Raw genomic sequence first — 25,578 nt, 5'->3', positions numbered from 1 at the left:
CTCTTTCTCAAGATCTTTGATTTGTTGATTTAACAATTCATTATCACGACGAGCACAATCTAAGGAACCTCCTAGATGATAAACTAATTCAACATCAGTAAATTTTACCTCTTTTCTTGACGATGAGGTGCTTGCATCACTAGCCATGAGAGCAAGATTCCCAACTTCTTCATCTTCACTGTCAGTATCATCCCAGCTTCTTCCCTTTGCCAGGTAAGCCCTTTCAGATTTACTCTTCTGATTAGAATCGTAAGAGTTCTTCCTAGCTTGTTTTAGCTTCCTGCATTCTGTGGCAAAGTGTCCCAACTCATTACAGTTGAAGCATCGAATGGTGCTTCGATCAACCATCCCTGTTTTATACCCACCACTGCTGGTGTTAGAGGATGAAGATCCACCTTTCTGGAATCTGTTGTAGTTGGACTTGTACTTGAACTTGGGATTCCTTTTGAATCTGACATTTGAGAATCTCTTGACAATCAGGGCCATTGACTCATCCTCCAATTGCTCCAGTTCTTCCAAGGAATAATAATCATCTCCTGATTGATTTGTAGTAGAAGAATCAAATTCTGCTACTATCACATTATCTTCAACCTTGGAAGACTGTACCATTCTTTCTGACTGTTGAGATTGTTGTTGATATTGTGGTTGTTGTTGTTGTTCATCAGCTACTAGAGCAGTAGACGTGCTGACCACTCTTCCTTTCCCGTAAACTTCCTTCTGCTGAATCTGCTCCAACTCGTAAGTCTTTAACACACCATAGAGCCTTTCCAAAGAAATCTCACTCAGATCTCTTGCTTCTCTTATGGCAGTGATTCTATGTTCGAGATGAGTTGGCAGTGTTAAAAGGAACTTTTTGTTGACCTCCCTGATGGAATAGTATTTACCATTAATGTTCAGGTTGTTGATCAATGCATTGTACCTCTCAAACACTTCAGTGATTCCTTCCCCTGGATTGGATTTAAAGTATTCATACTCAGAGGTTAGGATTTCTAGTTTGTTCTCCCTAACTTCCTCTGTGCCTTCATTAATAATCTCAATGGTTTCCCAGATATGTTTGGAATCTTTACAATTCATCACATGTCTATTCATCAGGGGATTAAGGGAATCTACTAAGATTAATTGAAGGCTAGCATCCAGGGAGGCTTCTTCTATTTCAGCAGGAGAGAAGTCCTCAGGATCCTTCACATAAGTTCTCGCTTTGGTGATCACCACATCATTTTCTATTACCTCTGGTTCAATAACCATAGGAATTTTTGGACCCTTCTTCAACACTTGCAAATATTTGGGATTAGCAACCTGTAAAAACAGTAGCATCTTCTTCTTCCACATAACATAATTTTCTTTATCGAAAAGTGGAATTTTAACGGTTCCAACTTTTTGTGTAGTCATTATGAATTTTTTGAGTGAATAAAAAATTCAAGAAGTGAAAGAAACACAAAAGTCTAGGATCTAGATTTGTACGTTAATCAGAAGGCTCTGATACCAATTGTTAGGTCCCAATTTGTTTGTAGAAGGGGGGTTGAATGCAAATAATACCGTTTAATCGAATAAAATGCAGAATAAAATTGTGAAACAAAATTCAAGTTAAATAAAACTTTTATTAAACTTGAAAGGTGTTACAACTACGGTATCGGTTACAAGGGATTAATCTCAAATCAATTATTACAAATCTAGAATAAATTCGACATGAACTTTTTCTATTTTTGTAATTAAAAGATCAAATGCTAAATGCGATTTGAGATTAAGTTCTAGGGATTTTAATCCGCTAGATTGATACACAAGAATAAGATAAATATTTCTAGTTGATTGGATTTAACTTTACAATCTAGAAATTTAATCTTGAAGAAAAGCAGATGAAAAATAAAATGTTATGCTTTTGTTTTCTGCTCCTTTTTCTCTTGTGTGTTCTGTTTGATTGGATTCTGTGTATTGATCAACAAAAGTCTTCTGCTGCTTTTATCAAACACCGAACTGAAAAATGTACTGGCATGACAATCTCTTTGGCCAGCAAGACTTTCGGTATGACAATATTTACAACTAGCAAGACAATCAAAATGAACTAGCAAGACTTTCGGTATGACTATTGATTGTCATACCGATTGTCATATTAGTTCAAATAAATTGTCTTGCTGAAATAATAACAGATTTTAATCTAAACAGAAATTCTAATAAGACAATTAAATGTATTGGCATGACTTTCGGTATGACTATCAATTGTCATACCGATTGTCATACTAGTTCAAATGAATTGTCTTGTTTTGAATTTAAGCAGATTTTAAACCAATTAAAATCTTGTAAATCCTCAATATTAATTCTAAATTAATTAATCAATTTAATTCAATTAATCAATAAATTAATCTTTGCAGATATAATTTATTTTCTTAATTAAATTATATGACTTAATTAATTAATAGAGAATTAATACTAACCCTGAGCAGCATCCATTCTTCTGACAATCTTCTGAAAATCACTGAGACTTATGAATCAATTCCGCCACTTCAATGCTGACACTCGATGTACTGTCTGGTTCATGAGTGACTAACTTCCGTGACGTTTCTTCATGTCTTGACTTTGATACTCTGATTAAATCCTTGTAATAAATGATACCCTGACGAGATCTCTGTCACTTGATTAAATCCACGATCTTGATTTATATCACTGAGGCATGATCAAATTCTTGAACTTCTTCCAGTGAATCTTCAAGTCTGCAGATGAACAATATTTCTTTATCCTTTGACAGATGTTACTTTGTGAGATCTCTCTGATGATAGATCCACTATTTACTTATTACATTCTTATTTGAGTTGAGTTAAATCCTCGAATAAACGAATAGGCTATGACATATGCCTTTCAGACCCTGTGACCTATAATGAGGCTATGAGTAGTGTTGACTCAGAGAAATGGCATAGTGCCATGAAATCCAGAATGGAATCTATGTATACGGTATACAAAAGATAGATTATAGGAGATGGCCAGGTGGAGACCTATAAGGCCAGGCTTTTGGGAAAAGGATTCAAACAAAGGCAATGGATTGATTTTGATGAAACTTTTTACATGTAGCCCTGTTAAAATCAGTTCATATTTTGCTTGCGATTAATGTGGTTTAAAGCAAGCTTCTCGAAAGATGGAACATTCGTTTTAATGAGATAATCAAAGAGTTTGATTTTATCAAAAACGTAGATGAACCATGCGTCTACAAAAGGGTTAGTGGGAGCGCAATAACATTTCTTGTATTGTATTGAAATAGAGTTGACACACATAACAACATAGCAGACCCACTCACAAAGCTACTTTTTGAAAGTCACTTTGATCATCATAAAGATGAGATGGGTATTAGATACCAGAGTGATTGGCTTTAGTACAAGTGGGAGATTGAAAGGAATATGTCCTAAGTCCAATCATGTATTAGGATTTAGGAATAACTTTTATGTAATCTGTTTTGATTTCATTGATATTAATAAAGACTTGTTTTGTTTTTATTACGGGCTTTATCTATTTAAGTGTTTAAATAAGATATACCATAGTTTAGAGTAAAGCTTTTTATGGATTATGATGAGATCATAATAGTGAGACCTAAAAAGATGATAACTCTAAACTTAAATAGTTCCTGGTCATAGGATTACTAACTGGTAATTAATAATCCGCAAAGATCGGTACATACTATGCTTGCTTCATTATGAAGGATGTCTGTTCTCATAGACATTTGTGTGGTGACACTATAGCTAGTATGTAGGTGCTTATTATAGAATAAGTTCACTGAACATGACTCGCCCAGCTGAACAACTGATGGAGTTCACTCACGTGTCAGCAGTTGTTCGCTTAGTGATAGTTGTACAAGTATCCTTAGACTTGAGGTCATCATAGTCATCTTGTGTACACTGAACTATGCTTTGGTTTAGTTCTTAGTCTCCAGGGACAATTATTAGGGCTCTTCTGGGTATAGGAATTTGTACACGAAGATAGTGTATGATCAATAAAGGATCTACCCCTTCCAGTGAAGGAAGCGAATGTTCAAGGCTGATCCACTTATGCTAGTTCAGGAATCTCTGGCCAGAGTGAATGAAATTAGAAAGGAGTTTCTAATTTGCATAAAACTACGCATAGTAAATGGTAAGCAAGTGATTGAATTAGATAGGCTTGACACGAGATCCATGCCTTGTATTTAATCGGAACATTGTAGGGTAGAAGGAGTTTATTGTACGGTAACTATTCACTGACAAGTTCTTGGTATTCTAAGCAGTGAATTCATATTATCCGGATAGTCGCGATATGTTGAGAAGCATCACTCACGATGTAGAATAAATGTGATTAATTAATTAATCATATTTAATAAATTAGAGAATTTATATAAATAATGATAAAATAGTTTTATTATTATTATTTATTTCTACTACCGGCTTAATATTGAACCTACAGGGTCACACCATAAAAAGAGAATGATTTATTGGTGGAGGAATTAATTAATAATGGCTAATAATTATTTATTTGTAAAATAAATAATTAATTGGTAAATTTAATAATTAATTAAATGAGATTTAATTGATTACAAATTAATTAAGAAAAGTTCTTAATATTATTAATTAAAGGATTTAATTTTTGGAAATTAAATCAAGAGAGAGAATTATTTCTAAAGTGTTTAGAAAAAGGATTAATAATTAAAAGATGTTTTAATTATTAATGAGAATAATAAATGGGATAATAATAATAATATTTATGGGAAAATTTCAGCTGAAAATTTTGCCTATAAATACACTATTATAGACCCTATTTTATTCTAACCCCAGAAACCCAAAAGTTTCAGAAAACCAAATTCTCTCCACCTCCTCCTCCTCCTAAAAGTCGTTTTCTTGGTGGATACCGGTGGAGTGCTTCACACTTGAGGAGCAACTGCTAAGGATCTCTGATCGTTGTCTCCGAATTAATTTTAAAAGGTTAGATTCGATCCCTCGAATTTTTATTCACGATTTATATGCTTTTATTTGGATTTTGTATGTGTAAAAGTATTTTGCCATGCCCCGCTGCGTTTAAAAATCCAACAGTTTATGTTCTTATTCTTCCTGCAAAAAGAAACCAGATGGTTAGAACTTCCACAGTTATGACATGTTTTTCTAGGAGCATCAAGAACAGGCTTATAATCATTGCTTTTATTCACACCTTTCTTTCCATTCCTATTTTTCCTTGGTGATTTTACCTTGTTTGCATTCTTAACATCTTTAAGCTTATGCTTAAGCTGCTTCTTTGTCATTAAGCCTACGTTTACTTCAGTTGTCTTTTCCTGTTTTAGTTTGTCAGAAGTTAATTCATTTTTAACTTCTGATTTCTCAATATCAGACTTTACAACTACAAACTTAATATGTTTTAACTTTGGCTTTTATTTAACAACTATAGGCTTAATATCTACAGTTCCTTTATCATTCTTATCCTCTCCATAACCTAAGCCCTCTTTCCAGTTTTCACTACTTAACAAATTCTGAGTTGTTCTGCCAGAGTTAGTCCAAGTCCTGATAATCTCACTTTCCTTTTCTAACTCAGCTTTTAGAGATTCATTCATTTTAAGCACTTCATCTCTAACATAGAAAGCATCATCTCTATCTTTCTGAGTTTGATGGAACATGACTAACTCTTTTTCTAAATAATCATTCCTCTTTTTGCAAGCAAGATTTTCAGAAGTTAATCTTTCACATGTTAAAGTTTGATCTCTATAACTAATGAACATGGTTTTAAGATATCTTCTCAACTCATTAATATCATCAGTATGAAAGGCATAAGTAGTTTGAGGTACCTTTAATTCAGCAGCTTCAGAGCTGCTTTCAGCACTTGCCTTATCAGCATTTACCATCAAGGCATAATTTTCCTCACTTTCAGAATCTGAGGTGTCTGTCCAACTTTTGTTCTTTGTGACAAGAGCCTTGCCTTTGTCACTCTTCACTTTCTTGCAATCAGGAGATATGTGGCCTTTCTCACCACAGTTGTAGCATTTGACATTTGTATAATCTCCTCTGTCAGACTTTCCTCCTCCGCCCTCAGATTTTCTGAAATTCTTCTTATCAGAACTTGCGCCTTTCCTGGAAAACTTCTTTCCATTCCTGAACTTCCTGTATGCAATCTTTGTGATTCCTTTCACCATAAGAGCACATAGCTTCATCATCTCTTCATCAGCATCCGTCTCAGGCAAGCTTTCAGATTCTGAGTCATCATCACTTTCAGAACTTGATGACTCAGTATCAGACTTTGTGAAGAGAGCTTTACCCTTGTCTTTCCTTGAGGTAGCTGCCTTGGGGGATTCTTCTTCAGCCTTAAGAGCAACTGTTCTTGACTTTCCTCCTTTCCTCTTGCTTCTTTGTTCCATCTCAAGTTCATGAGTCTTGAGCATCCCATAAATTTCATCAAGAGTTGTTTCATCAAGATTATAGTTGTCTCTTATTGTTGTTGCCTTCAAATCCCAGCTTTCAGGAAGAGCCAACAGGAATTTAAGGTTTGAATCTTCAAGATCATACTCCTTATCAACCGATGACAAATCATTCAAGAGTTTGACAAATCTATCATATAAATCAGTCAATGACTCATTAGCCTTAGAGTCAAAGTGTTCATACTCTTGAGTGAGTATTGTCTTCATGTTCTTCTTAATCGTATCGGTTCCCTGACATCTTGTTTCCAAGGCATCCCATATCTCCTTTGCAGTTTTGCAGTTTATTACCCTGTTTGACATTACATTATCAATGGCACTATGCAGTAAGTGTTGTACCTTAGTATCCTTAGCAATTGATGCGATATCTTCAGCAGTGTAGTCACTCTTTTCCTTTGGTACTGACTTTGCTGCTTCACCTGCAACTGCAACAGTGAGCTTGGTTGGTTTGTGAGGCCCTTCCTTGATTCTATCAAGATATTCTGGATCTGTAGCTTCCAAAAACATGGTCATCCTCACCTTCCATATGGGATATTCAGATGGTCTCAATATGGGAACTCTAATAGTCTCATATCGGCTTTGAATTTGTGTCTTTGGAGGTTCTTCGGTTTTGGTGGGCTTAGTTGGAGTTTCTACTTCGAACATGATTATTTTTGGATCTTAAACTGTTTGTGTGTTAACAGATAGGCTCTGATACCACTTGTTAGGTCACACACACTGTAGAGGGGGGGGGGGTGAATACAGTGTATAGTACAATCAAATCGAACTTTAATAACTCAAGTAACAGAAAACAAACTTTATTCAAAACAATAAATTCTGTTACAGTATGGAACTGTCCTCTCTCAGTGATGAACAAATATCACGAGAGCTGCTAGGGTTACAATGAATAATCTTCTCGATGATGATAACACTTTTAGTGTAAACCCTATGTCTGTGTTTATATACTACACAGTTACAAGATAATCGCTAATTGATATGGAATATAATTCTGCTTCCTAAAATATATCAATCAGATATCTTTTCTTCCAAGTATTCTATTCTTCATAGAATTCCTTCTTCATGCATATCTCTTCTTATGTTTGTCTCGATCTTCTCTTCCTGTAAATCAGTTGTCTTCCTTATCTGAACGTTTCCTTTAAGTCCTGATATTATCTTCTGATAAATATCTCCTGAACCTTAAGTACTGACTACTTAAGTTCTGACTTCAGTATAAGTGCTGATTTCAGTTAAGTACTGATTTGTCCTGTTTAAGTAAGATCTGAAAACTAAACATAAATCACAATAGTCATGACATTATCAAATATATCTAACAACGTTTCTTCATGTCTTGACTTTGATCACTTGATTTTCTTCAATTAAAACCCTGTAATTATCTGATACCCTAACAAGATCTCTAACACTTGATTAAATCCACAATCTGGATTTATATCACTGATGCTTGATCAATTTCTTGAACTTCTTCCAGTGAATTAATTCCTCAAGTCTGTAGATGAATATTGTTTCTGAATCCTTTGACAGATGTTACTTTGTGAGATCTCTTTAACGGTAGATCCACTATTTACTTGTTACATTATTATTTGAGTTAAGTTAAATCCTTGAATAAACAAATAGGCTATGACATATGCCTTTCAAGTAAAATGCTACCGGACTAATCAAAATATTATGATGCTTTGGAAGCTAAAATCCTGAAGAATATTTTGTAATTTATTATGTGCACTTGATTTAATTTGCTTTGCATTTGTAATATAATCGAATTTAGTGTGCTTGATTTATATCTAAGGTACTTACTATTTTAAAATTACATTGAAGATGAAATTATTTAATACATACAAAAGAAACTTGACCTCACAAATAAAATAAGAAAAAACTACATCACAACTATAAACTGAAAATGACAAATAAAATTTTAAATCATGTCACCGCCATAAATCTCCCAAAGATGCTATATAATACCAGTTTGCAACTGAAAATGACCTTATTTCTTTTGAATTTGTTGATGCACCTATATAAATGCTCTTTGGTTATTTGGATGATTTCGAATTCGAGTAACAACTGGTATTTCAACATCTGTATCATAGTTTTCTTCTTCGATAGACGATTCCCTTTTATCTTCAATGATCATTTTGTGCAAGATTATACAAGCCGTCGTAATATATTTCATTGTTTTGACATCCCAAAATCGTGATGAACCACATACCATTGTAAATCGAGATTGTAACACTCCAAATGCTCTCTCAACGTCTTTTAGAATAGACACTTGTGCAGTTGCAAAACACTTTCTTTTGTTACCTTGAGGTTTCAGAATAGTTATTACAAATGTTGGCCAAGAAGGATATATACCATTATCAAGATAATATCTCATGTTGTATTCATTTCCATTGATAGTGTACTTCACTTTGGGTCCGCGACCCTCTTCCAAGTCTTCAAATTGATGAGATTGATCTTATACATTGATGCCATTTAATGATCCCGGTAGCCCAAAAAAAGAATGAAATATCCACAAGTCTTTTGAAGCTATGGCTTTTAATATTATAGTTGGTTCATGAACATGACCTATATACATACCTTACTAAGCAGTTGGACAATTTTTTCATTTTCAGTGCATACAGTCAATAGTGTCCAACATTCAAGGAAAGCATCGTTGTTCATTATCCGCAAATAATCCAGCCACATCACTATATTTTTTACCGAAGAGTAAAAATGAGTGGTCTTGTCAATTTTTGAATTGAGTTGGCACTTTCACTATATTCTCATATACAATAACTTATTAAAATTTTAATTTTAAAAAAATTATGGTCACATTAGTTACACTAATGCCTTGAAATTTAATAAATTTTAAATTTTAAATATATAAAAACCACAATTTCAGGTAAGTAGCATTAATACTCCCTCCATCTCTAAAAACGTTTCCTATTTGTGTTTGACACGTTTGCCAATGCACACTTTTGATTGTTAATATCTTTAACTTCGTATTAGTATTAAATATAAAAATTTCATTGTATTAAAGTACTCATAAATATGAATCCAACAAAATCACTTATGACTATGTTTGATATTATAGATTAGACGTAAATTAGTAGTCAATCGATGACAGTAAAAAAGTCAAAACGGGGATAATATTTTGGGAGGGAGGGAATATAAGTTTATTGAAATAGAATTTTGTTTAAAAAAGTAATGTTTAAAATTATAATATACTATTTCAAAATATAGCCCACTATCATAGCGAAAGCTGCTGGAATACAATATGTTTAAATACACACACGAGCGAGCTGACATCATAAAAAAAAGAGGGGCGGGAAAGATGGCGGCGGCGAGAATAGTGGGAAGTGGAGCAGTCCTATCACGGCCGGTGACATTTGTGACGGGTAACGCAAAGAAGCTTGAAGAAGTCCGAGCTATTTTAGGCCATTCTATTCCTTTTCAGTCTCTCAAGCTCGATCGTATGTAACTCCCTCTCTAAACCCTAATTCATCTCTCCCTTTCTATGCCCCCCCTTTCTAACATCTAATTTAATTTTATCCAACTTAATATATGACTGTTCGTTTATTTTTGAGCTGCAGTTCCGGAATTACAGGGAGAACCTGAAGATATTTCTAAGGAAAAGGCCAGATTAGCTGCTAAACAGGTACTCTACATTGCCTTCTCTGTCTCTGTTTGTTTTAATGTTTTGTGTATAATATGATTAGTGTTTTTTATTTTGCGAGTATGTTGAATATACTTATTTTTTTTATGGATTTGCTAAGGTGAATGGGCCGGTATTGGTCGAAGATACATGCCTGTGTTTCAATTCTCTTAAAGGCCTTCCAGGTACTCTATCATTTTTTTACCAATATTAACACACACACACTCACTCTTTTACAGCGTATTATATGTTTTAGCTTTTTTCTTGAATGGATACTAAGTTTAATGCAACAAGTGGAGAAATGTAAGTGTTTGGGTCATGAAATTTAATCTGGTTAACATATGAGAAATCCCATGATTTAGTCGCGTCCTAATTCCAGCTGTTGTATCATATGGCAAATAACAATCCAAATTAAATTTTAATTCTAACTCAAAATGAAACTGCAAATGTAATCATGTAAGGTCTGTTCTGTTTTTTTTGTTTTGAATAAATTCACTTAACGGGGTTAAATGTTTTTCTGAGAAATTAGCAATTATCTCTATTTATTATCATTAATTGTTGATAATTAAGACCTTCATAACTTTTTCAGAACATTGACTCCCCTATATATAATTCTTTTCAAGTCTTCTTTCACTATCATCCTCATTAACCTTTTTTATTTGTTTTTTATGCAAATAGCTCCAGTATCGTCTTTTGTTCTTAGCAGTTGATATGCTTTTGTTGTATTAGTTCTCACTTTTTAGTGGTCTGCAGTTAATTTTTATGCTTTGATTCTACAGTTTTACAGTTGCAGAACCCCCGCAAGTTATGAAATTTGATTTATTTTTTTTGTTTTCACATTACATTGCCATTGCTAATTAATAGTGACCAAGGTAGAGAGTACTTGGACTTTGGAGGAGAAAACTGATTTGCATATCAGTTTAAAATCAGAAAATAGTAATAAATGGAAATATAATAATTGCTAAACAGCCATTAGGTAAAGTTTAAATTTGAATCATTCATCTTAATTAGATCGAATAGTACACTATTAGTTCTTAGGTTCTCTGTAAGTCTGTCTATACGTGGTTATCATTATCCATAGAGCAAAACACACACTCACACTCACACACACTATGCATATTGGCTATTGCTATAATTCTCCTGCAATCTTTATTAAATCTTTGTTGTGCAGTTTATGATGTAATATTGTTTTAATCTTGCAGGGCCGTACATGTAAGTTTTCCAGTTTCTCCTTCTGGTCAAGGTGAAATTTGTTGTCTATGCTAGCATTCTAAGCTTGGTGTTTTTGTTTGTGATTGTGGTACTTGTTAATTTACAATCTAAATATTTTCGTTGCTTTTTGTTTTTTGGTGGGTTAATGTCGATAGTGATGTATCCGTCTTCATCTTTTGCACTTTCATGCTTTTGATGGTGTTGCTGCATGCTATCACTTTACCAGAGACCTTTTTCTACTTCTAGTCTTTAGATGAAGCATGTGCGTTACATATATTATGATGCGCCTTTACTAAAGTTAAACTCTGTATACTTGCTTACTACGCCAACATGATTGAGTTTAGTTATTGAGAATTCGAGTCAACTGCCAATGGAACGAGGCAGCTACACACTGGTTATCTTTCCAACCTAAGGTTATAGAGAGTGATGGAGATGAAAATAAATAATTTTCTTGTATGTTTTCTTGTGAAAATGTTAAAAAAGCGAGTTCCACATGAATAAATAGGCAACTAAAAGGCTTGATGTGTATGTCGGTATCTGCTCAACGAAGTGGTGGCCACAGCTTCATGAGAGTGTAAATCATGTTTTTACTTCAGTAGTCATGCAAATATCATTTTCCTTCGAAAATGTTGTTGTACGGTGTCTGTCACTTTATCATCAATTCATCATAGATCGGAAGCACCATACTTCATGATACATAGAGCCGGAAATTTCGTACATGACACGAAAATTACGGGTTTGGGTTGACCTTTTCGGTACACGAACACGAAAGTACACGGATTAATTTTAGTGTCGGTTTTGGGTTTACCCTCGGGTACACGACACGTAATGGAAGTACACAAAATAAATAAATATTTAAATAAAATGATTAAAATTATATTAATGTGTGTGTGTGTCTATATATATATCTTAAAGTACACGAAACGAACGAAATTGCCAACTCTAATGATTCAGATGGAGCACATGCCATTCCTAGTAATTATTATTATTAGAATTTATTTCCATTTAGGAAATGTTATTTTTAAAAAAAATTCCCAAGCGAGTTGAATTTTCTTGTTCTTGGTTATTGTTAAAAATTAAATTTAGCATCTGCCATTTACCTAACCAGTGTGAAGTAACAAGTAGGTATGGCTCTATTTGAATATAGCCTTTTATCTTGCTGTTTCTAAATTCTAGTACTCTCTTCTCTGAATTCATTATTGCAGCAAGTGGTTTTTGCAGAAGATTGGTCATGAAGGTACTTTACTTCTTACCCTTTGCTACCTTTCATGTTTATATTAGTGTGTACAGCTCTGGATTGCCTTCTAACAAATAACAAATGCTCAACTTTTAGGACTGAATAATATGTTAATGGCATACGAGGATAAATCAGCTTATGCGTTATGCGTTTTTTCACTTGCTCTTGGACCAAACGAGGAACCACTTACTTTCCTAGGACAGACACCGGTACGCTTTTTAGTACCCATTTATAGTTTTAGTTTGTTTGAAGATGCTTATAGTTTTTTCCATTAGATTGTCGATAATCATAATTTAATCATTAACATTGTGTTCCCGAATTTAGGAAAGGTAAGAAAATAATAGAGATAGATTCATTTTCCTAGACGCGGGAAGAAAATTTTGGACACAATTATGTAAAGAATTTCTTTTCCATTCTTTAGCTTTCTTTTCCTTTTAAAAAAATTCATTCAGAAACAAGTTGAAGAAATAATTGTTTCCTTCTGGATGGGTTCTTGTGGGATATAGAAGTTTAATAAGCTCTTTGCAGCCATATATTTTATAAGATAGTGCAAACAGACGTATAACTTGAAACTGTAATAATATGATGAAGAAGAAATTATTGTTTAACGTGCTTCTTTAGTAGATCAGTAGCTTCTGTGGAAGGTCCTGCCGCTAGTTGATAGACAACATAAGTCATGTTTGCATGAACTAGTGGTGATTTGAATGCGTTGTAGTTCAATTCGTTGGATAGATGATATAATGTGGCTACCTCTTAAGTAGATAGTTTGGTTAGCAGGAACACAGACCAAAAACAGGTATGAATAACTGCCTATGTAATACACAAATTATGACATTTTTGTAACATGCTCTAGAATACAAATGACGAAACCTGGTTTTTAGAATGCAGGTTAGTGAGATGGTAAGATCTAATTGACATTCCTGCATCATAGTCTTTTTTAGTGTATGCTTCTGGAACGGGACTTAATGGGACCTTGTTATGTATCAGGTTGCTATAATAAAATGAATAAAACATAATATCAAAATATTAAAATTCTCTATTTTCTCATGTAATCTAAAATAATATAATTGCCTCTGACTTTTAATGGGAAAAGCAGCAACACAAATCATGATTTCTGCCCTTCTGGTGACACCGGTATATTTCTGCTGCAAATTTATCTTTTGTTGCTGATCTATATCAAGTTTTGCTCATCTATTGTGATTGCATATTTTGCCCTTTAATATTCTATCCTTTACTGTTTACTATATATGATTACTTTAATTTTGATAATTCCTGTCGGGTATGTGTTCTAAAGAAATCGAAGGGTAAGATAATATATTGAAATTTCTTCCTGTACTTGTTTATACATATGGGACTAATGTCTTAACATTCCAGGGTAAGATAGTTCTTCCAAGGGGACCAAATGACTTTGGATGGGATCCAATCTTTCAACCAGAAGGCTATAATCAGACGTAAGCAGAACCTTTTCATTTGTATGCTTATTTTTCAATCTACTGTATGACATTAGACAATACAGCTGATTAATATGCTCTTGTAGTTATGCTGAGATGCCCAAGGAAGAAAAGAACAAGATTTCTCATCGCTTTAGGGCGCTTGCATTGGTAAAAGATCATTTTGCTGAGTCTGGATACATTTTCAAGACTGAAACGTCTATCTGAGATTGCATCGGTGAAAGATCATTTTGCTGAGACTGGATACATATTCAAGACAGAGACATCTATATGAGATTAAGCATAGTACTTGTGTTTTATTAGTTGCTAAGTCCTCTTAACATTATTAATGGCTGCAAACTTTTATCAATTTCACTATTCGATGTCAAGAAAAGCTACAACTGAAGGAAAAGAGGGGCTATGCGGATGGTGAGTGTCTAGTATTCAAATGTTCATGAAAGGCAGAAGCCAGTACAATACTATAAAATTTAGTGTTGGAAAAAATTCTTAACCGTTTAAGTTACAATTATATGTATTGCTATATGTAAGCATGCTCCAGTATAAATCTTCTAATGTTTCTGGCCTGCCTGCATTTCCCTTTTAATTTATTGCATCAAATTGAGATATATATTACAAACTAAATCCGATTGCACAAATCTCAGGATTAGTAACACATATATAAAGAAGTGGTACCAAGATGCTCGTATGTAAAGCTAATTAATTTTGAACATAGGCTGATGGAAACTTTTTGATACGTGTTGAAGGAATAGAGTAAAATCTTAAAAAAGATATCATCTGATGTATGTATATTTTTAGCACTTATGAGATGATGTGTGTATGTCTTTCTGTGATGGATTGTTAACTACTGCCATTCCTTTAGAACTAGTTAAGAAACATCGTTTGTTATCCTAGCAACAACTCTCTAGCTTCTGTTCCTCTCCATGGTTTGAATATTCAGGGTCAACTGGTTGTATGTCATCTTCTTTTCAGATGGTCTGGCACAAGATGGTGTCCAGTATTTTAATATACAGCCTTAGCCCGTGGTTAAGTTTAATAGCTCATTCAGTTGAGGTTAAGGGAGGTTCTGGTGCAGTTGTAATGTTTGTGATTCACATCACTAGATTAAGTATTGAGGCTAGAACCAGTCAACCAGATTAAGGTGCTGGTGTGTGTATGTGCGCCCGAGGGGGAGTTTAACTCGAAACAAGCAGAAACCAGATTGGGTATTCTGGGTCATATCCCTCGTTCTTGTTTCTGCGTCCCTCGGTCTAAATGACATTTTCTTTTTAAGCTCTAGTCATTGGATGATGGAAACATATGTTCGCAATATAGCAATCATTTGAAACTGGTACTGATGACCATAAATTAGAATCAACAGTGAACTTACTTCTTTTGAAATTTTGGATTTAAATAAATAATACGTTTGGATTTTATTTAAAAACAAAACATTCAAACACTAGTATCAATTTGAGAAATCGAAATGACAACTTAAATCATGTAATTTGAAATCAATCATCAATTTAAAGGATTATTGGTGATATGAACAACCAGAAACTAACATGTTATCAGTTGTGATGGTAGTTGAATGTGTAATATGCTCCTTATTAAAAAAAAAATCCAACTTAGTCTCAGCAACAACGGACGTACAAAAAGTTGCGGCAAGCTATGCAGATTAAGGCTAATTGGGTAATTCGTATTTCAAATTGAAGGATAAAAGAGAGTAGCTACTAGCTATATATCATCAGCTCAACGACCCTTACTATTAAGGATCAACTGTAACTTTTGACAACGGAAAAAGGAGGAACGATTCCTAATTAATATTTAAATATTTCATGCAATATACTACTGATACATTGTGGTTGCTCCTTTGCTAGCATCGGACTCCCCTGCGGCAGCCAAGAGCACCAGCTCCAGAAGTCATGATCCCGACCATTGAAAAAGGCTTTGCTCGCATGCTTGAAGCTATGGCATAACTTGATGAAGTTTGAGCTCCGGATGGAGTAAAATAGGCCCCGTTCAAGAACAAGTCACCCTCTGATCTCCAATTCCAACCTTTCCACTGGTTTCCAATAGTGTTTACTCTCTTTGTCACCTGCCATACAAATTCCATCCATCAAACTTAGCAACAGAAAATTTGATTGCAATACCACATAGGAATCTTTGAAATTGGAAATAGGACACACGAAAGAATGGAGTAGCTAGATGATTTACCTCCTTTGAATAAGGATTGTTTGGGGCAAGGTATCTGTTGCCTTGGCTGTTGATGGTGGGATTTGCACTTCCACCAATTGCATATATTCCCCAGTGAGTATAGTCATTGTTGACCACATGGAAATACCCATGTCTGCACCTGCATTTTTTAACTAATACTATGTCTTAGAGACGATGCACTAGATGATTCATAACAAGAAGGGATTTAGAGTTACTGTTATGATTTGTGTGTTTTCAGAAAAGGAATTTATGATTTTTGATAGATGATAGTATGTAAATTTTACCTTGGCATTCTCTGGGTAAGACCCTCTCCAAAATGGTTCAAGGCAATAGTCACTTGCATTAGCTTGTCTCCCAAGTAGCTATCACTGTGACCCAACATCATAACCTGGTTTACAAAACAGCGTTAGTTTCTAATTCCTAAACCAAAAGAGACTAATAAGTTTGTACAAGTACTTCATGAGTTACAGTTCTCCGATAAACATACCTCATTGTGTTGAGAGAAGTAATTGTTTGATACTGTAATAGCAGTTGAGCCGATGACAGCATCAACAAGGCCGTCAGCACAGTTAGATAGTGAATTGTGATCAACCCATATGTGGCTCGAACCAAAGATGGAAACTGCATCACCATCAGCCATTGTCCTCCAGCCAAAATGGGATGGAGAGCTTCTAACCATAGCATTCCCAGTGGGTTTGCAGTCATGGATATGCAAACCATGAATAATGACATGGGAAATAAACTGGATAGTGATGCACGCTCCATTAGCAATATGGACATTGACACCACGACCATCAATCGTCTTATAGCTGTTCATTATAAGCTCTTGCTTTAATGTTATCACCATATCTCGGCTGAAAATAATCCAGAGAGGCTCATTTTGGATGACAGCATGGCGCAGGGTGCCGGGCCGGGGGTTAATAGGGTCATCATTACCTGGATCGGTTACAACATAAAAACGACCATTACGGCCTCCAATGGCATCTCGACCAAAACCGATGCCACAATCAGCAAGGCGCTTGCGATTGAGATGCCAGTTAGGATCACAACGCCAACAATCATCAATGGGATTCCCAGTTGCACAAGAGAATCCCAGTTTCCTCCTTTCCGTGCTGTTAATTATACTCCTGCATTATAAAAATATAAAAATCATAACTCGATAGAGATTAAGATTTTATATTAAACTAAAATAACAAATAGCAGAGGTGTTTTTCTTACTCGTGCACCATGTCAGCAATCTCATCTGGATTAGGAACTGCATCACCATTCAGACCTTCAACTTCTTTCACCCTGCACAAATCATAAAAAACCTTTTTAATTCCAGTACAAACCTCTAATAAACCATCAGTACATATAACGAATGGTCAAATTCGAAAAATAAAAAAATAAAAATTGCAACAACTTCTACGGTTCTACACATAACTTGGATCAGACAAACTGTTTAATCTAATCTTTACTTCTCATGGTTTTGCATTCAGCGATCAACTTAAATATTACGCATTAAACGTAAAGACAACGCATGCAATACAATGCAGACGTGCGGACTCATAGAAAAGCATCATATTTTTAGTCTCTGCTACTATGGCATAAATAAACAAAAGTAACAAACCATTGGTGATCAGAAGCGGCCATGGCTCCGACGATGATAAGTAGAAGCAGTAAGCAAGTGAAAAAGATGGATTTAACATGAGAAACCGCCATGGCTGTTATTAAACTTTATCACTAAACTCAGCTAGCTACTATATGTAAACAAGATAGCTGCAGGGTCCTTGGTTGTCTCTGCAACCCTATATGTTATGTGACGAGACTATATGTAGGTGTATATATAGTAATCACCGATGTTAGAATCAAGTAAAAATCAATTAAAGATCATAATATATGTGTACAATATTACACAATATATAGACTATAGTTTTTACCATAATTTACATCGATTAGTCTTATATTCCCGTCAAGCCAAAACCAAATGGTAAATTGATATTAAGTCTTGAATTTAAACTCTGATTTATTTTTATGATAAAAGATATTAGAATCAGATTTGTAATTTGTAAAAGTCAATTCAATCCCTCCCTGGTCAACATGAGAATTGACAAATCTTTTCCTTGTGAATATTTACCGTTCTTCAAAACTCAAAATTGAACTCCAACTTCTTATAGCGTGGAGGGGCTTATCCGTCCTTACACTGTATTTTAAAATGGTCCCACTACAGTCTAGAGGTGTAAATGAGCAGAATCGAACCAAACTATTTCAGTAATCAAGTTTAAACTAGTTAAAAATATATCGAATTGGAACTCAAGCTCGAATTTTTATCAAGTCAAAATTTATGTTTATGCATTAACTCATGAGAAAAAAGATTATTTGTGAACATATTACGAACATAAATTATGGTCTTATGAATAACTTATTAACTATGATTCTACAAATAACTCATGAATATTGTTCACGGACTCTTGATCACAGACATTACCTACTTTTACAAACTCATTCTCTTAATTCCCGAATTTGGGCATAAGTTTTACTTGTTTTTTTAAATGAAAAAAAATATCAAATAAAAATTTTAAAAACCTTACAAACCAAAACAAATAAATTTAATATTACAATTTTGATTAAACTACGCCATTTTTATTTAAACAATGATATATATATATATACTAATTAAATACATAAGCATAAACAAAATATTTATATATATACTATATAACATGTATTACAATTTTATCCTATAAATATAAAAAATTACAAATAAATTGTTAGGCCCTTAATCAACTGTACAAGGGGTGGATACATTTAATATAATCAACTCGACAAAGTTTCAACAAAATCAATAGTTTTTATATTAACTAATAAAAACTTATTACACATGTACTCTCTCGAAAAGATGAACAAATATCCTTGAGAGCTGTTAGGTTATACGAAAGATATAACAATGTCACAATGCTTATAACATGAACCTAATCTGTATTTTATATAGAGCACAACTACCAATGTATAAGGAATCCTATTCTATTAACAACAATGAAACTTATACTATTGCTTCTGAGATAAAGTCATTCACCGCCTTGAAATTCCTATTTCCTTTTCCTCCTCGAAGATGAACTGATGTGACAAATACTAATTTCATTATCCGTTGACATCAACATCCGTTGATATCCTATCATCTGTTGATAATTCATCATTCGTTGATGTTGTCATCAACATCCGTTGATGTATAAGTTCTGAAATGAACTTCTGATAGTTTCTGTTTGATATCATCAATTACTTCTAACAATCTCCCCCTACTTGTTCATCATGGAATTATGGACAAGTTCCAATTATTGATGTCAAAACTATCTAAATGCAGGAATCAAGTATGCATATTCAATCTTGCTTCAGTGAATATTAGACTTTAACTCTTCAACATGAACTGCTTCTTTAACTTGAGCAATGTCAGAGGTTAACTTCACTACCTCGGCTCAGAATGCTTCCAAAAATCTTTCTTCTTTGACTAGCTTGAATGATTTCTGCTTCAAGTAAACTTTCTTCAGTATCAAGAGCTTGAACTACTGTATAGAATAAATCTATCAGAGTTTAAGATTTAAATTCCTCTGATAGGGATAAATAAATTATGATTGTATAATTAAATACTGCATTAATTGTACAAACTATGGGCTGCTAGGCCCAATAAAAAGATATATGATACTCAGACCAGAAAGGTTAAGCCTGATGGACCAGATCAGGCCTGATGGAATAAAAAAGGCCCAAAAGCCCTGATTATTAATTAATTTCGTAATTAATTAATAAGGGAAAAATCAGATGTTGAGAAGAGTCCCGATAAAGATATAAATCCTTAGAGATTAACCTCAAGGGGACCTAAAAGGATAAGGAATCAGTTTCCTACTATCTAGGACTCCAAAGTCCATTCTAATTATGAGACTTGCCCACCAAGTCTCCTATACCAAGTCCAATTCAAGGACTCCCAACATCTATATAAGGGGCCTCACCCCACAAATCAGAACTACGTTTTTTGGCTTGATTCTCTAATTCACAGAGATACGTAGGCATCTCGTAAAGGCAGATCGAGCCACGAAACACGAGAGCAGCCATTAAAGGCCTTGAGCTCCCGAATCTTAGTAATAAATACAGCAAATAATAACCTTAGTTTTTTATCCATAACATTTGGCGCCGTCTGTGGGAAACGCAACAACAACCATGGCGAGAACACGGAGAACAATTGGAGCTCTAGAGGAAGGAACACCATCAGATACAACCCAGGTGATTTCATCAACCGTGGAGGTTCCTCCCCATTCAACTTATGCATCTACTCAGGGGGAAGCCCAGACAGGGGCAACTCAACCTCAGCCACAAGGGACAACTCCCCCGACTATTCAAGGTACGAATCCTCAAGTTCAACAAGTACATATACCTGTGAATTCTCGACCCGTCGGGTATGAATATTCAACTATTGTTACTACTAACCCCCCTTATGGGATGCCCCTTCACCCTGAGGTTGGAGGAAGCGGATATGCTGGGCGAAGCGAAGCACGAGGGCAGTCGCCCCCCTATATACGAGGTTTAGGTCCTATCCCCGAGGATCGGGAATTTTCTGGTCCTTACACTGAGAGAGACTCCGAATCTTCGGATGATGAAGTGGCCCCGAGAAGGAGGCGTCCTGGAATAGAGCCAATGGCCGATGGAAGGCAACGCCCCCAAAGCACCCCAGGGGCGAATCCCCAAGAAGTGCAGGAAAGGATCAGGGCTCATGAGGCTGAAATCCAAAGGCTGAGGCGTGATTTGGAGGCTCACCAGGCCACCAGACCCCAGATACCTCCTAGGGGGAGAAATCCTCCTCCTGTCATAGACCTGGATGGTCCGGTAAGAAGAAGGGCTGCTGTCCCAAGAACTGATCCAAGCAATCTCCTTCCCCTTGGAGATCCTGATGATCCAACTCCACCCTTCACAGAAGAGATAATGAATGCCCATATCTCAAGGAAATTCAAGATGCCCACTATCAAAGCCTATGATGGCACGGGAGACCCCGCTAATCATGTTAGGACATTCTCTAATGCACTGCTGCTGCAACCCGTGAATGATGCTATAAAGTGTCGGGCCTTCCCTCAAACCCTGTCGGGTATGGCTCAAAGATGGTACAGTCGCCTGCCCCCAAATTCTATTGGATCGTTCAGAGAATTAAGTCAGGCTTTTATTAAGCAATTCATCAGTGGAAGAGTCCATGAGAAAAGTTCAGCATCTCTTATGAGTCTTGTGCAGGGAGCTAAGGAATCCTTGAGAGATTACCTGAATCGTTTTACAAAGGAGGCTTTAAAAGTCCCAGACCTTGATGATAAGGTAGCCATGATAGCACTGCAACAAGGAACCAGGGATGAGTTTTTCAAGATGTCCTTGGCCAAACGTCCCCCTGAAAACATGTTGCAACTCCAAGAGAGGGCAGGGAAGTATATCAAGGTTGAAGAAAGCATGAGGAAGACCGTAGTAAGTAATGAGCCCACTGGAGGCAAGAAGCGAAAAACTGATCTGGAGTACATCGCTAAGGACAAATATCCTAGAACCGAACAAAACCCTGATCCAACCCCCAAGAAGGGAGGACCTGGGCAAAAGTTCACTGAATACGCTAAGCTGAGTGCTCCTAGAAGTCAGATTTGATGGAGATTGAGAAAGATAGAGATATTCGTTGGCCTAAGCCCTTGAAGGCTGATCCCGCCAAGCTAGATAAGAGCAAGTATTGCAGGTTTCACAAGGATGTTGGCCATGACACCGATGAGTGTAGGCAATTAAAAGATGAAATTGAGTTTTTGATTCGAAAAGGAAGGTTGAACAAGTATACTGGAGATGGAGGGGACAAAAACAATAATGGAAGGAAGAACTTTGAAGATCGTAGGAGGGACCAAGACGATCAGGGGCGGAATCCCCAACCTAGAGGGCCGGTTATAAATGCAATTTTTGGAGGACCGCGACGCCCTCGAGGGCTTGTGATAAACACGATCTTTGGAGGTCCAACTGCTGCTGGATTGTCCAAAAATTCCAGAAAAGCATATACTAGGGAGGTTATGCATATTGTTGGAGAAGCCCCGAAGAGGGCCAGGACAGAAGTAACATTGGCTTTTGATGATTCTGACCTAGAGGGCGTGAAGTTTCCCCATGACGACCCGCTGGTCATAACACCGATAATAGGAAATAGCCCGGTTAAGAGGGTCCTTGTGGATAATGGTGCTTCTATGGATATCTTGCTCCACGACACCTTTCTAAGGATGGGGTATAACGACTCCCAGTTGACACCAACCGACATGCCGATATATGGATTTGCTGGAGTAGAATGTCCTGTGGAAGGGATAATCAAATTGCCAACCACCATAGGTACGGAGCCAAGGCAAGCAACGCAGATGCTGGATTTCGTGGTGGTAAAGGCTAGTTCAACTTATAATGCTATCATGGGGAGAACAGGGATACATGCCTTCAAGGCAGTCCCCTCTTCCTACCATTCAGTCATGAAGTTTCCCACCCAAAATGGGATTGGAGAAGAGAGAGGAGATCAAAAAATGGCTAGAAGCTGTTATGTGGCCTCTTTGAGGGCATATGGAGTTGGGGGGCAGGTTCTTCCTATTGAAGATATGGATGTTCGAGAAAATGATGAGAATAGAGGAAGGTCAGCAGAAGAATTGGTTTCGGTTCCTTTAGACCCCGAGAATCCTGAGAGGATGACTTTCATTGGAGCCACATTAGAGGAGCCCCTTAGAGGGAAGTTAGTGAAATTTTTGCAAGAAAATAGTGATGTGTTTGCATGGTCAGCAGCTGATATGCCAGGCATAGACCCGGAGTTAATTACTCACAAACTAAACGTGGATCCAAGCCGGAAGATAGTGAAACAAAAGAAAAGAAATTTTGCCCCGGAAAGATAAGAGGCTATAAAACAGGAAGTAGAAAAGCTCTTAGAGGCTGGTTTCATTGAGGAGATTCAATTTCCGGAGTGGTTAGCAAACCCTGTAATGGTGAAGAAGGCTAATGGAAAGTGGAGGATGTGTATAGACTTCACTGATCTGAATGATGCATACCCCAAAGACTGTTTTCCGCTGCCTAGAATTGATACTTTGATTGATACCACTGCTGGACATGAGATGCTGAGTTTCATGGATGGATTTAGCGGATACAACCAGATCAAAATGCATAAGGATGACATTTCAAAGGTATCATTTATCACTGACTTTGGTGTTTATTGTTATCTTGTTATGGCGTTTGGTCTCAAGACTGCAGGAGCCACCTATCAAAGGTTGGTGAATAGAATTTTTAAGGATCTTATTGGTAAGACTATGGAAGTCTATGTTGATGATATGTTAGTCAAGAGTCTAGTAAAGACTGATCATATAGCCCATTTAAGGGAAGTTTTTGAGGTCCTGAGGTACCACAAGATGATGTTGAATCCTACGAAGTGTGCTTTCGGAGTAGGATCTGGAAAATTCTTGGGACTGATGGTCTCAAAGAGGGGAATTGAGGCTAACCCGGATAAAATAAAGGCGATCCTGGACATGGAACCACCAAAAACTGTTAAGGATGTTCAGAAGCTTACAGGAAGTGTAATAACCCCAATTTTTGAGAAATTTTGAAACCCTTATGAATAGTGTTTTTGCTGAACGAGAAAACTTTTCATGCCACGCTATGTAGGGGTTCTGTTATTGATCTTATGGGATATTATTAGTACTCTATGTGGTATATAAGTGTATGTAAAGATCGTCAGAATCCAATTCCGAACACTTTGATTTTTCCCGGAAATCCACAAGATACGGAGAGAATTGAGTATAAGGTAACAGGATAAAAAGGATTTAAATTAAAGGATTATAGGAGAGGATCATAGAAGGAATACAATATATTGAGAAAGGTTAAGGGAACCTAAGTAATAAGATCCCGGGTATGATCCCTCAAACGATAAACAAGAACGAAAGATAAGCGAACCGTAAAACAAATAAGTGACCAAGAGACAAGCTTGTACAAGAAGCCAGGGACTGTGACATCATCAAACCACAAGGTGTGGACAAGTGGGAGCATTATGACATGTGCAAGGTGACATAAGCATGACATGGGAAGGAAGGAGGTGTGGTGGCTTTGTAACCACACAAATTCAAGGGCAAGAAGGTAATTGACTAAAACAAGCACAAAAACCAAGCAACCAAGCCAAGAAAAAATCATTTTCATCAAAAAATCAAAAAGCAACCAAGGCTTTGTTCTTGAAGCTCTCGGCTTTTTACTATTCATTAGGCAAGAATTTTCAAAAATTCAAGATCCAAGCTTCCTAAATTGGTGAGTAAATTCCCTAATCATCTTCATGCTTAGTTAGGGCTATACCATGAGTTTAAGCCATAAATTCCTTCTCAATCTTCTCCATTTAATCAAAGAAGAAGACTATGAATAGTGTTTTCAAGTTTTTTTTACTTGAAGTTTTCTTGTTTTTCTTGAAGATCCAAGCTTTCCTAAGACTTCTCAAAGCTTCTTAAGGCTTCCTAGCTCATCCCACCACTTCAAGGAAGGTATACCATCTCCAAACCCTAGATCCCTATGTATTATAAGATGATTTTAATTGGTAGGATGATATTGTAGCTTGTTGTTGTGATTTAGAGTTTGGGATTTGGAATGGTAGTGAAATGGAATGGTAAATGTTGTGGTTTTGATTAAAAGAACTTAAGTATGGTTAAACTAAGCTTAGGCATAAGTATAAATGATTAAATTGAATTGGTTGGGGTTGTTATGATGTGATGAGGATGGATGTTGGTTGTATGTTGGATTTGAGGTTGGTTTGTGGTTGGTTTTGAATGGTTAAAAATTGGGAAATCGCGTAAACATAGCCGTCGTAACGTCCAATTTTCTTTGGACTGTTTTTGTGCATAGCATTAGGACCCGAGAACCCCCTGCTATATTATGACCACTGCCATGTTTAGATAGCTCATGTTACGAGCTTCGTTTTGATATGTAGTTCGTTCGATTCCGATGCACGGTTTAGGAGAAACGACCGTTTCAAGTAACGGCGTTTCGCGAAGGAAACTTTTTCCCTCGCCTTACTTTGAAACATAGGTTAAAGACCAAAAAGGGTTAATTAATGTATGAAACATTTATGGTAAGTGTGTTAGGCAGTTGGTAAGACACTCGCGAAGGAATCGCTTTAAAACTCGTAAAGGTTAAATTATTAAAAATGGTGGAGCCGAGGGTACCCGAGTGACTTAAGCAAATGAGTGAGCGCAAAACAAGCGTTAGAGTCTAAGTTAGTTAAAGTATAGATTTACAAGTGATTTTGGTTTAATTCCAACTTACTTGTTGTTTATAGGTTACCAGACTCGTCCCGAGCCATTCGTAACCCCCAGTCGCTCAGGCAAGTATTCTATCCGTTATACTGTTGTTGTGATGTATACACTTGTATATGCATTATCTTGCGATAGATGCATGTTGGTTATTTAGCAAATTCTTGCGATATATTGTAGCA

General features: G+C 36.0%; 2 protein-coding genes across 2 annotated transcripts; one reads left to right on the top strand and one right to left on the bottom strand.

The window, feature by feature from the left end:
- The first annotated feature begins 9,666 nt into the window (after positions 1–9,666).
- LOC141687039 (inosine triphosphate pyrophosphatase) lies at positions 9,667–14,491 on the top strand. The gene is made up of 8 exons (XM_074492180.1): positions 9,667–9,846; positions 9,967–10,031; positions 10,150–10,213; positions 11,231–11,240; positions 12,446–12,477; positions 12,574–12,686; positions 13,852–13,928; positions 14,015–14,491. The coding sequence occupies exons 1-8, from the start codon at positions 9,708–9,710 to the stop codon at positions 14,133–14,135; spliced, it is 621 nt and encodes a 206-aa protein (XP_074348281.1). The 5' UTR covers positions 9,667–9,707; the 3' UTR covers positions 14,136–14,491.
- A 1,098-nt stretch (positions 14,492–15,589) lies between these two features.
- Positions 15,590–17,819, bottom strand: LOC141685933 (putative pectate lyase 8). Its single transcript, XM_074491008.1, has 6 exons — positions 17,728–17,819; positions 17,337–17,408; positions 16,606–17,245; positions 16,403–16,506; positions 16,119–16,257; positions 15,590–15,999 (listed from the first exon to the last, which is right to left on the bottom strand). The coding sequence occupies exons 1-6, from the start codon at positions 17,817–17,819 to the stop codon at positions 15,778–15,780; spliced, it is 1,269 nt and encodes a 422-aa protein (XP_074347109.1). The 3' UTR covers positions 15,590–15,777.
- Positions 17,820–25,578: the final 7,759 nt, after the last annotated feature.

The sequence above is a fragment of the Apium graveolens genome, chromosome 9, assembly GCF_009905375.1.
Source record: "Apium graveolens cultivar Ventura chromosome 9, ASM990537v1, whole genome shotgun sequence".
Taxonomy (NCBI): Eukaryota; Viridiplantae; Streptophyta; class Magnoliopsida; order Apiales; family Apiaceae; genus Apium; species Apium graveolens.
This window is presented reverse-complemented; position numbering and strand designations above follow the sequence as displayed.